The sequence below is a fragment of the Gopherus evgoodei genome, chromosome 9 (genome assembly GCF_007399415.2).
Source record: "Gopherus evgoodei ecotype Sinaloan lineage chromosome 9, rGopEvg1_v1.p, whole genome shotgun sequence".
Lineage (NCBI taxonomy): Eukaryota > Metazoa > Chordata > Testudines > Testudinidae > Gopherus > Gopherus evgoodei.
The window spans coordinates 50764816-50778587 of NC_044330.1; the positions used below are offsets into that span (position 1 = coordinate 50764816).

Consider the following 13772-nt stretch of genomic DNA (forward strand, 5'->3'; position numbering starts at 1 on the left):
GACTCCACTGGGTTTTTGGCTCAGTTCCTATGTTTCTATAAGAGGAACAGTTGGGCCCCAAACTTCTCACTATTGACCTGCTTTCATGATTGCTAAAGGGTGTGGCTTACCCAATATTCCATTACAAATTGATAGATTGTCTCTTAACAGGGAATCTATTTACAGGCATGGACAAGATTGCCTATTTGTCAGTGATTGTGTGTGTTCATGTAAAGATGGGGCATTAGGACACTGATTTAAACTAAATAAAATTATCACAAGTCTCTCTCTCAAATTTTGAATTGTACCAGTATCTAGTAGGATGTTTTCTAGGATGTCAGTCATTATTGTGCTGTTATCTTTCTAGAAGATTCAGAATACAGTACCTTTCTGTAATAATGGGAAGTCTACTCCCACAGATACAGTAATATTTATTGTAAAAATACCTGAATGACTATTGTAGGATGTTTGTTTTATCCTCTTGTTTCGATTCTGTCATTCCCTCCAGTAGGAACAGTGTTCTTTTTACGTGACAGGCTGCGCTTGAATTTGAAGCTGTGATGCTATGGTTTTCTTCAGGCTGAATATTCCTCTGTAAATTCAGTACACTTTCTTATTTATTCAGATGGCCTAGGGACATCTAGAAGATTAGATAACTAGGCATTTGGATGAACAGAAGTACTGTGTTGAGCTGCAGTCTCACTAAGATAGAAATATGGGGAATGAAGGGAGTAATGTTGATATTTGCTTAATATTTTGCACTTTAAGTTTATTAAAACACCAAAATTGTATTAAAACCACTGTGTACATAATTCTGCATTTTTCTGAGCTGCTATACAAATACTAAGCTACTGATTAGTGCCAGCAGGCGATAGTAGATTGACTGAGAATTTACTAGCAGGTGATTGATTAACATAGGGCTACATGGGGGGCACACTGGGATTTGGATAACTAGGCTTTTTGGGTAAAGGGTAGTTGTATAACTGGAATTATTCTGTAATTCCATTTACAGGTTGCTGTATTTACTTCAGCAAGAAACCTCCAGCACGGAACTGAGAACTGAATGTGCAGTAGTGCTAGGAAGCCTTGCGATGGGTACAGAAAACAATGTCAAATCTCTACTAGACTGCCATATTATCCCAGCCTTATTGCAAGGTATCTTGGCTTTCATTTAATGCAATATACTTTGGTAACTATTTCTACAACACTTGTGTTTTAAATAAGCAAAAAGAATGAAACTATATGTATATTCACAGGATTGCTATCACCAGAACTGAAGTTTATTGAAGCTTGCCTACGATGTCTTCGTACCATTTTTACCAGCCCAGTAACTCCAGAGGAACTATTGTATACAGTAAGTTTTAAGCAATGTATCTTTGCTCTTGTACATAACTTCTGTTCATGCAATGCAACCTGTATTATGTGTGTGTGCTGATGGCATCTGTTTGTGATAATATTTGGGTATGGTGCTACTAACACTATTAATATTTCACTCATAGGCATCAGGAGTCTAGATAACCTGATCCTGTGAACATTAATTTTTTGGCAACGGGAGATTCTGACTACTGATGCCACTTGTACACCAATGAACTGAAAATTCTAGCTTTGTGGCCTATTGTGTATATAGAAGATGTGAGAATACAGATGGTTTGGTTTAATTCAAGGATCATTTAAGAGGGAGAAAAAAACCATGGTATCACAGAATCATAATAGTTACAACTAGAAAAGACTTACTAAGGTCTAATAAATCATGCAGGCAATACAGCATTTTCTTCTAACCTTACATTTTTAGTGCTTTATTCAGTTTTAAATATTTCAGGTAGCTTCCGTCATTTAGCTTGGAAGATCCTCACTGTCAAGATCTTTTCTTCTTATAGTTAATCTACATTGTCTCTTCCTTAGCTTGTTAGAAAGGGCAGAATTTGTCTGGCATAATCTTTTTTTCTGGCTCAGGCATCATCACCAGCAATAATCTATTTTGAGTCTCATGTGCCAGGCTAAATTAAAAAGGCTTTCCGTTAAAGGAAAAAACACTCCTGTTTGTACACTTAGGCCATGTCTTCTAAAATTTTGCAGCGCTGGTTGTTACAGCTGTATTAGTACAGCTGTATAGGGCCAGCGCTGCAGAGTGGCCACACTTACAGCAACCAGCGCTGCAAGTGGTGTTAGATGTGGCCACACTGCAGCGCTGTTGGGCGGCTTCAAGGGGGGTTCGGGGAACGCGAGAGCAAACCGGGAAAGGAGACCAGCTTCGCCGCGGTTTGCTCTCGCGTTCCCCGAACCCCCCTGCAAACCGCAGGGAAGGAGACCTGCTTGCTCGGGGGTTCGGGGAACGAGAGAGCAAACCGGGAAAGGAGACCAGCTTCGCCGCGGTTTGCTCTCACGTTCCCCGAACCACTCTGCAAACCGCAGGGAAGGAGACCTGCTTGTTCGGGGAACGCGAGAGCAAACCGGGAAAGGAGACCAGCTTCGCCGCGGTTTGCTCTCGCGTTCCCCGAACCACCCTGCAAACCGCAGGGAAGGAGACCTGCTTGCTCGGGGGTTCGGGGAACGAGAGAGCAAACCGGGAAAGGAGACCAGCTTCGCCGCGGTTTGCTCTCGCGTTCCCCGAACCACCCTGCAAACCGTAGGGAAGGAGACCTGCTTGTTCGGGGAACGCGAGAGCAAACCGGGAAAGGAGACCAGCTTCGCCGCGGTTTGCTCTCGCGTTCCCCGAACCACCCTGCAAACCGCAGGGAAGGAGACCTGCTTGCTCGGGGGTTCGGGGAACACGAGAGCAAACCGGGAAAGGAGACCAGCTTCGCCGCGGTTTGCTCTCGCGTTCCCCGAACCACCCTGCAAACCGTAGGGAAGGAGACCTGCTTGTTCGGGGAACGCGAGAGCAAACCGGGAAAGGAGACCAGCTTCGCCGCGGTTTGCTCTCGCGTTCCCCGAACCACTCTGCAAACCGTAGGGAAGGAGACCTGCTTGTTCGGGGAACGCGAGAGCAAACCGGGAAAGGAGACCAGCTTCGCCGCGGTTTGCTCTCGCGTTCCCGGAACCACCCAGCAAACCTCAGGGAAGGAGACCTGCTTGCTCGGGGTTCGGGGAACGCGAGAGCAAGCTGGGGAAGGAGACCAGTTTGATTACCAGAGGCTTCCTCAGGTATGCTGGGATACCTGCTTATTCCACGGAGGTCAAGAAAAGCGCTGGTAAGTGTCTATACTTGATTACCAGCGCTGGATCCTCTACACCCGAGACAAAACGGGAGTACGGCCAGCGCTGCAAACAGGGAGTTGCAGTGCTGGTGGTGCCCTGCAGATGTGTACACCTCCTAAGTTGCAGCGCTGTAACTCCCTCACCAGCGCTGCAACTTTCTGATGTAGACAAGCCCTTAGTGAATTCAATATGGCATTTGAGAGAAAATGAACATGGACCCCCTACAGTGACATTTTTACAAACACTTTTCAGTGTTGACCCACACTGTAAGCTCGCAGCATACATGCAGCACTCTGCATCTAAGCAATCAGGAGCCAGACTTGGGCTAAAAAGCATTAAGTCCAAAATTTTTAAATGTTTGCACTACTAACATTGTAGGATGGGTGGCTAAAATGTGTTGTTTAGACACTTTGAGATCCATTGCATTGTCATTGTGGGCTGAGCTTCTGCAAGAGTGCTTATAGTCTTCAGGTTTGAGCTGGGAATAAAGGGGTGATGAAAGGCATGGCCCTTAATTGAATTTTCAGATGCACTGAGACCGCCTCCTATACATCCAAACAAATATTGCTGCTCTAATCTTGCTAGAAGCATTGAGATGCATTCATATGGAAGTGCAGTTTGGTTTAACATCAGATCTAAGTATGTCGACTTCAGCTACATTATTCACCTAGCTGAAGTTTCGTAAGTTAGATCGATCTCCCCCTCTAGTGTAGACCAGGCCTTACATATTTTCTCAGTTCATATAGCACGTTTTAATTTTTATTGCAGGCACATTCCAAACATTGTAGAAAATCATCACCGGATAGATTTCTTGTTCCTTCAGTATGATGGGTTTTCTGTACAGTGTTGGTACAGCAGGATATTTTGATTAAAAAACTAAGGCTGCTAAACGATTAAATTAACAATTGCAATTAATCATGAGATATAAAAAAGTGATGAATCACAGTTTTAATTTCACTGTTAAGCAATAATAGAATACTATTTATTTAAATATTTTTGGATGTTTTCTACATTTTCAAATATATTGATTTCAGTTGCAACACAGAATGCAAAGTGTACAGTGCTCACTTTATATTTTTAATTACAAATATTTGCACTGTAAAAAAGATAAAGAAAAGAGTATTTTTCAGTTCACCTTATACAAGTAGTATAGTGCAATCTTCAAATGTAGAATTATTTATGCCTCTTGAGGGGGGAGGGGTGTAACAGGGTCCTGGCTAGGAGAAACAAGCCATGCCCCTGTTAGCCCTGCTCCAGAAGAAGAATGGTATTAGTTGGGCTGGCTGAGGGGCCACATCCTAATTACCAGAGTGGAACCATCTGCAGGCCTGGGTAGCCAGCCTGCCCTATAAAGCTGGCTAAGAGACAGGAAGCAGGGGGAGACAGGAAAGGGAGGAGTGTGGGCTCTAGATCCCTGCTGGCTGGGAAGTTAGTAGTCTCCCAGAGTGTTGGTCTCTGTAAACACTTGTAAATAATAGGTGATGGGAACGGACACAAACAGTAAAAGGATGCGGGTGCTGGACTTCAGCTGGTCTCTGACTGCGTTCTGTATAGGGGCCAGGAGCAGGCACCGCTACACTCACCCATCCTGCAGAAGTTTTCAAAGATAATAGCTAATGGTTCTGAGATTGCTTTCAGGTAGCCCTTTTAGTACCATAGGGTGAACCTTGTCAGGTCTTGCTGGCTTAAATTCATCTAATTTACTTAAATATTCTTTAACCTATGTTTTTTCCCTATTTTTGTCTTGCATTCCTCCCCCTTGTTAATATTAATTGTGTTAAGCATCTGGTTTCCATTAACCTTTGTAGTGAAGACTGAAGCAAAATAGGCACTACCTACATCAGCTAACATCCTTTATGCCTCGTAATCAGGGTTGGGACCAGGGTGGAGTACAGAGATTGTGCTAGAAGACAACCTACTTGTGGCTGCTGAAGCCCTGGCCGTCCCCGTTCCCTCACTAGACTGGGTCCGCACTCCACTGCATGTCTGCAGCACAGGGAGTCCCCCTGGCTCTGGCCGCCCCATTTTTTTTCCCCCCTGCTTTGCCCATCCCACAGGTTGTTTGTTTTTTTGTGTGTGTGCGTGTGTGTGCTTTGCCGCTCCAGCTGCCCCGCAGGTATGTGGTTTTCTTGTTTTTTGGGTTTTTTTGCTTCGCTGCTCCACGCGCCCTCCTGCGCCCCCCAATTTTTTTTTTTTATTTTTTTTTTTTTTGGCTTGAGGTGGCAAAAAAGCCAGAGCCGGCCCTGCATCCTGTGCAATGAATGAAGGCAGGTGTCTTATGAAAAAAAATCATGTAACTAGACTGTCGTGCATCTGCACAAAGGAGCAACCTTGACTCTGGTATTTCCTAACTTCAGATGCTTCACTTCGCAAACTTAGTAGCATTCTTTAACAATAACATTTAAAAAAATATTTCTGGCATCCTTAAAAAGAGAAAAAAAAAGTTATTTTATGTTCAACTGTACTATCTCCCCCTACGATCATCATTAGGCTTTCAACCCTAGACTTCCAGCATCGCATCACAGTCTTTTAGCTAGGCGCAGATTAAAGGATTTTGGGGCCTTGTGCAGTATGGGAATTGGGAAGCCCCTAGACCTTCCTTAAACTAGACAGAGCATGTGGTATACAGGACAATTGTTGCTCTAGGCAAAACTTCAGTGTGCCTAAAATCCACCCCCTCCCCCGCCAGAGAGGTTCTCAACTGGATGGGCACACTGAACTTTCAGTGGGGAGTGGTGGTGCAGAAAGCCTTCTGATGGTTTGGTATTTATGATAGTGGGGTGGGGCCCAACCACCACAGCACAGCACCAATCACTCAGGTTTGGCCCAGCTGCCCATCCATTGTGATGGGGAGTGTGTAGCTAGACCATACTTCAGTTAGTGGCATTGCAACCTGGTGCACAGAGTTTCAGTACCACTCAGGTTTGGGTTTTTTCCTGGTGGTCGGAGGGTCCCCTGAGATGGGGACCCTGTGCAAGTGCATTGTGTGCACATTGTGGTTAATCCGGACCTGCCTCTAGCACAGAGGTCGGCAACCTTTCAGAAGCAGTGTGCCGAGTCTTCATTTAGTCACTCTAATTTAAGGTTTCGTGTGCCAGTAATACATTTTAACATTTTTAGAAGGTCTCTTTCTATAAGTCTATAATATATAACTAAACTATTGTTGTATGTAAAATAAATAAGATTTTTAAAAATGTTTAAGAGGCTTCATTTAAAATTAAACTAAAATGCAGAGGCCCTGGACTGGTGGCCAGGACCAGGGCAGTGAGAGTGCCACTGAAAATCAGCTTGCGTGCCAAAGGTGGCATGTGTGCCATAGGTTGCCTTCCCCTGCTCTAGCGTTTGAGCTAAATGATTAACTAATATCTTCCACCTATTAGAAGTCCATTATCCTCTTCCAGCAACTACAGGAGAATGCATATCTCAATTAAATAGTGGGTTATGTATTCATGAACAGTCACATTTTACAAACAGCATAACCAAGTATTTAGATTTGGCAGATTCTGCAGTGTAGTGTGCTAAGTATTGATTGATATTTGAGTTGGTCATATTAGATAGAAACTGGATTCTCTTCCCTGTTGTGTAAACTTCCAATGGAATATGATACCTTACTCAGTAGTAATTGTTGTGAAGGGCACAGAATTATTAACACTAATCAGTAGAAATGAGTCTTCAACTCATGGGCTTTATTCTCAGTTATGCTGAGGAGCCTTTACACTGGACTGTAACTGAAAAATCAGACTCCCGGAGTTTCCTGGGTCCCAGTCTAGCACTCTGCCCACTGGATCAGTTTTTTTTTTCATATGTCTGCTTGTTGCAGCTTGTTTTCTTTTTGAACATACAGTAGAACCTCAGAGTTATAAACACCAGAGTTATGAACAGACCAGTCAATCACACACCTTATTTGGAACTGGAAATATGCAATCAGGCAGCAGTGGAGACAAAAAAAAAAAAAAAAAAAAAAAGACAAATACAGTACTGAGTTAAACGTAAACTACTAAAAAAAAAAGGGAAAGGGGAAAACATAATTTTTCTTCTGCATAGTAAAGTTTCAAAGCTGTATTAAGTCAATGTTCAGTTGTAAACTTTTGAAAGAACAACCATAACATTTTGTTCAGAGTTACAAACTTTTCAAAGTTATGAACAGCCTCCATTCCCAAGATGTTCATAACTCTGAGGTTCTTCTGTATTTCAATTGTCTTCCTCTTCCTCTTCAGGACTAAGTTCTTTCAGAATAGATATCTTTGGAGAAGAGAACATTACTGGCCTTTAATTCTGCTTCTCTGAAGATATCATTCCAACGAGTGCTAAATTAGCTTTTGACAGAAGTAATCTCTTCTGCTGGGGCAGAGAGTGTTTTCTCCATTTTAGTTTATTCAACTAGTTCAATTTAGTTCAATGATCAATTCATTCTAATTGGATGTTGAAAAAGGAGAAAAGTATGTTTTCCTCTTCCACACTGTAAATAAAAAGTAGGTGTGAGAGAGGATAAGATCTACTAGTTACAAAATCTTGAAGGACATGATGAACAGAGAGACATGGTGGGTGAGATCTTTTATTGGACCCACTTCTGTTGATGAGAGAGACAACTGTAAGCTCAAAAGCTTGTCTCTCTCAGCAACAGAAGCTGGTCTAATAAAAGATATTTCCTCACCTACCTTTTCTCTCTAATATCATTTAGTTTCTCCATTGCGGAGAAACTAAATGAATTCTTTGCATTGGTCTTCACAGCTGAGGATGTGAGGGAGATTCCCAAATCTGAGCCATTCTTTTTAGGTGACAGATCTGAGGAACTGTCCCAGATTGAGGTATCATTAGAGGAGGTTTTGGAACAAATGGATAAATTAAATAGCAATAAGTCACCAGGACCAAATGGTATTCACCCAAGAGTTCTGAAGGAACTCAAATGTGAAATTGCAGAACTACTAACTGTAGTCTGTAACCCATCATTTAGATCAGCTTCTGTACCAGATGACTGGAGGATAGCCAATGTGACGCCAATTTTTAAAAAGAGCTCCAGAGGTGATCCCAGCAATTACAGGCCTGTAAGCCTGACTTCGGTACCAGGCAAGCTGAAACTATACTATACTGAAACTATAATAAAGAACAATATTCTCAGACATATAGATGAACATAATTTGTTGAGAAAGAGTCAACCTGGTTTTAGTAAAGGGAAATCATGTCTCATGAATCTACTAGAATTCTTTGAGGGTGTCAACAAGCATAAGGACCAAGGGGATCCAGTGGATATAGTGTACTTAGATTTTCAAAAAGCCTTTGACAAGGTCCCTCACCAAAGGATCTTATGCAAAGTAAGGTGCCCCGGCATAAGAGAGAGGTGCTCTCATGGACTGGTAACTGCTTGAAAGATAGGAAACAAAGGGTAGGTATAAATGGTCCGTTTACAGAATGGAGAGAGGTAAGTAGTGGTGTCCCACGACCAGTCCTATTCAACATGTTCATAAATGATCTGGAAAAAGGGGTAAACAGTGAGGTGGCAAAATTTGCAGATGATACAAAATTACTAAAGATACTAAAAACCCAGGCAGACTACGAAGAGCTACAGAAGGATCTCTCAAAACTGGGTGACTGGGCAACAAAATGGCAGATGAAGTTTAATGTTGATAAATGTAAAGTAATGAACATTGGAAAGCATAATTCCAACTATACATATAAAATGATGGAGTCTAAATTAGCTGTTACCACTCAAGAAAGAGATCTTGGAGTCATTGTGGATAGTTCTCTGAAAACATCCATTCAGCGTGCAGCAGCAGTCAAAAAAGCAAACAGAATGCTGGGAATAATTAAGAAAGGGGTAGATAATAGGACAGAAATATCATATTGCCTCTATATAAATCCATGGTACATCCACATGTTGAATACTGTGTGCAGATGTGGTCGCCTCATCTAAAAAAAGATACAGTGGAATTGGAAAAGGTTCAGAAAAGGGCAACAAATATTATTAGAAGTATGGAACGGCTTCCATATGAGGAGAGATTAATAAGACTGGGACTTTTCAGCTTTGAAAAGAGACAGCTAAGGGGAGATATGATTGAGGTCTATAAAATCATGACTGGTGTAGAGAAAGCAGATAAGGAAGTGTTGTTTACTGCTGCTCATAACACAAGGACTAGGGGTCCCCAAATGAAATTAATAGGCAGGAGGTTTAAAACAAATAAAAGAAAGTATTTCTTCACACAATGCACATTAAATGTGGAACTCCTTGCTAGGGGATGTTGTGAAGGCCAAGACCATAATAGGGTTCAAAAAAGAACTCGATAAATTCATGGAGGATAGGTCCATAAATGGCTATTAGCCAGGATGTGCAGGAGTGGTGTCCCTAGTCTCTGCCAGAAGCTGGGACTGGAGGACAGGGGATGGATCACTTGATGATTACCCGTTCTGTTCATTCTTCTGAAGCATCTGGCATTGACCACTGTCGAAAGACAGGATACTGGGCTAGATGAACCCTTGATCTGACCCAGTAGGGCCATTCTTATGTTCTTAGATTCTTATCCTGGGACCAACACAGCTACAACAATACTGCATACATATGATGAACAGAAGCAATCAGTTCAATTCCCAGACTACAGATATCTCCTTTTGTTTAATTAAATCAGTTTTAAATATAAAAACATGTTTTGATAAAATTATTTCTTTTCTTGTGTATCCAGCACATTTAAGATACTCTTATTTAACCATTTTTTAAAATGTTCTTTTTGTGCATTTTTAATTGAATTCCAATTTCCATCCAAATACAGCTTGACACCAATATGAGTTAAACATTAATCATCTCGTAAATAGGAAATACATCATTCATCATTTTCTAGAACTATTAAAATGTAAATTAAACTATGTAATTGCTTAAATATGTTTATAAATAACAATGTATTCTCCTGGCTAGCAAGAAGAAGTAGCAGACTTAATGTAATGGCTGTATTTAGTTGCAAATCAACATGCTTTAATGGTTACCAACCAATGAGAATCAGCGTTTTGTTGGGAGAATAACTAAAAAGCACATACCCGTATACAAAACAAGATTAAAATCAGTGATTGAAAGTAAGGTTTGCTGTTTGGAGATTTAGATGGATTAAAATCTGATTTAAGTTGCCTTGATTTTGAATAAACACACTCTATTGTAATGTGGCATATAGCTGCAAGAACCTGTATATTACTGACATAGTGGAACAATATGTATATTATTTGATTTTTTTAAAATTTCATTTAATAGGAAATTATATTATTTTAAAAGAAATTAGCCAATTTGATTTTTGATGCTGAATTTCATAGGAAAAGTTTTTAGTATGGTCTGTTTTTGGCAGGGCTGTATTAGTATCCTATCACTGAATCCTATAAATTGATCAGTGATACTCAGCCTATTTACCATTGTGTTATGTGAGACTCATCCACACAATATATATATTACCTGTATGACCCTGAGGATGTCACGTGGTCTGCAGCTGTGTGCTGATTGGGCCGCAGGTTGAGAACTGCTGAATTAGATGTTCTCACAAGGTGGGTGAGGTAATATCTTTTATTAGACCAACTTCAGTTGGTGAGAGAGACAAGCTTTCAAGCTTACACACAACTCTTCTTCAGGTGTGGGAAACTTACCCTAGTTTACACTAGAAGCTCTATAGTGGCACCATTGCACCAATTCAGCTGCACCACTGTAGTGCATCTGGTGAAGATGCCCTATGCCGACAGGGGAGAGTTTTCCTGTCAGCATAATAAAACCATCTCCGTGACAGGCGGTAACTATGTTGTCAGGAGAAGCTTATTCACATCCCTGAGCGATATAAATTATCCCAACCCAAGTGGTAGTGTGTACAGACCCTCAGTGTCACAGCTAAATACAAGATGGAACAGATTGTTTAGTATAAATAGTTAACACACATTCTCAAGACCACTCAAGGTGAAGTGGCCCATTAACATCCCTCCAGTCATAAGGAGGAAAGGAAGAGTAGGGGGGGAAGCAGCTGAGGGGGATTGTTAGTGGATTATAGATGATTGTAATAAACCATAAATCCAGTGTCTCTTTGCTAGATACTAAAAATCACGGACTGAACAGCTTTGAATTTAAGCTCCCAGGCTCAACTTTTGAAAGTGTTGTGCAGGTTTCTTTTGAGGATGAGGAATGATAGGTCAGATATTGATCGTTTTGTGAGAAGTGTTCACCCACAGGTGAGATGGTATTTTTGTCTTTTATCATTTTCCTGTGTAAGTTCATTCGAGAGTGCAGAGATTGTCTGGTTTCACCCACATAGTTGCTTTTGGGGCATTCGGTGCACTGGATGAGGTACACCATATGTTGTGATATGCATGTGTAGGGCCCAGGGATCTTGCAAGGTGTTTTATGGGGGGTGTTGAGCTTTGCAGTAGTAGAACTGTCTGCAGGCTTTGCGTCTGTTGTCTGACGGGGTCTGGTGTCACTAGGAGGTAGTGTCTGGTCTGTGGAGAGTTTGCTTCTGATGATGAGATTGGAAAGGTTGGGGATTGTTTGAACGTCAAAAGAGAGGATTCAGGAAAGATTTCTTTCACCTTGAATGGTCCCTTGGAATATGTGTTAACTACTTACGCTAAACAATCTGTTTAATCTTGTATTTAGCTGTGACGCTCTGAGTAAGGCCATATCTACCCTACAGAATTATGTCAGTCTAACTTCCATCATCATACAGCCACTAAAGTTACTAAATTGCTTGTGTGTGTGCATGCTTGGCTCTTTATGTTGGCAGTGCACATCTTCGCCAAGAGCAGTTGTGTTGATTGTATTGTCAGTGAGGGGCATAGTGGGACACCTCCTGAAAGCCAGTAATAGTCAATGTAAGCAGTGCAGTGTATACAGACACTGCATCGAACTAATTACATCGACAGTGACTCTATGCTACTTGGGGAGGAGTGTTAAGTCAATGTAGAGAGGCACTTATATTATCGGGAGCCAAAATTAAGTTAAGACACTTCCATAGCTAGCTTGACTTAAGGCAGCTTACGTCCACTTTACCCTGCAGTGTAGACCAGGCCTAAGTTTCGCAGACCTGAAGAAAGCTCTGTGTAAACTCGAAAACTTGTCTCTCTCTCCAGCAGAAGTTGGTCCAATAAAAGATATTACCTCACCCAACCTTGTTTCCATAATATCCTAGGATAAACATGGCTACAACAACTCTGCATACATGTTCCGACAACTCATTTCAGCACTTAGGACTTTATTAGATGAGGATTTGTTTTTCCCTTTGAGAACCCTGCCAAGGTAGCTGTCTACATTTATTGATATTTTTTCCTGCTGTAGGTTTATCAAGACACTGGGTATTGACATCCTACTTTCAGCTGATGGAGTGAGAACATCAAAAGAAATTGGAGATATAAGGGCTGGTTCTGGCTGAGCAACCCAGTTTACTTCCTGTCTCCTGCAGAAACATCAGCCTTTTTTAGTTAGGCTTTTAACTTAATTTGTTTTTCACTTCTCTCACTTTTTCAAATGAGCCAGTTGCATTCCTACATGAGATGTCAGGGGTTTGGGTTAATTTCTTCTTGTCTTCACTTTGGAGCTCTGTGTGAAGAACATCCAACCCATGATGAATCTCCTGTTGCTCCTTCTTATAGCTTCATAGATTCCAAGGCCATAAGGGACCAGTGTGATCATCTAGTCTGACCTCCTGAATAACACAGGGCATAGAACTTCCCAAAGTAGTTTCTAGAGCAGTTCTTTTAGAAAAACATCCAGTCTTGATCTAAAGCTTGCCAGTGATGGAGAATCCACCACAATCCTTGTTAAATTCTTCCAGTAATTAATTACTCTTGCTGTTAAAAATGCATGCCTTATTTCCAGTCTGAATTTTTGTAGCTTCAAGTTCCAGGTATTGGATCATATTATTCCTATCTCTGATTTGATGGAAGAGCCCATTATTAAATATTTGTTCCCCATATAGAGATGTGTAGATTGTACTCAAGTCACTCCTTAACCTTCTCTTTGATAAGCTAAATAGATTGAGCTCCTTCAGTCTATCACTGTAAGTCATGTTTTCTAATCCTGTCATCATTCTCTTGAGTCCTCTCCAATTTATCAACAGCCTTCTTGAATTGTGGGCACCAGAGCTGGACACAGTATTCCAGCAGCTGTTGCACCAGTGCCCAATGGAGGGGGTAAAATAACTTCTGTATTCCAGCTCAAGATTCCTATTTATGCAAACAAGGATCGCATTAGTCCTTTTGGCCACAGCATCTTAGAGGAGCTCATGTTCAGATGATTATCCATCACAACCCCCAAACCTTTTCCAGTCATTGCTTCTAAGGATAGAGCTCCTATCCTGTAAATACAGCCTACATTCTTTGTTGCTAAATGTATACATTTACATTTAGCTATTGTGACAGATCCAAACCAGTGGGGTACAGGAGTGTGGTAAAGGGCAAATATACTGGTCACTGGATGAGTAGTTTTCTGTTCCCTGAGTGACCAGAGCAGGGGCTGCACTAGAGTAATCAGGAACTTGCTAGAACCAATTAAGGCAGACAGGCTGATTAGAACACCTGCAGCCAATCAAGGCAGGCTAATCAGGGCACCTGAGTTTAAAAAGGAGCTCACTCCAGTCAGGCGAGGG

At 41.5% G+C, this 13772-nt stretch overlaps 1 protein-coding gene across 6 annotated transcripts in view; it reads left to right on the forward strand.

Annotated features, from left to right (window-relative positions):
- Positions 1 to 13772, forward strand: part of ARMC8 (armadillo repeat containing 8) — a 199406-nt gene that overhangs the window by 65506 nt on the left and 120128 nt on the right. For all 6 annotated transcript variants that reach the window (XM_030576125.1, XM_030576122.1, XM_030576120.1 and 3 more), the window contains 2 exons: positions 992 to 1134; positions 1236 to 1333. In XM_030576125.1, the coding sequence (XP_030431985.1) occupies positions 992 to 1134; positions 1236 to 1333 (241 nt within the window). The remainder of the gene's footprint in view (positions 1 to 991; positions 1135 to 1235; positions 1334 to 13772) is intronic.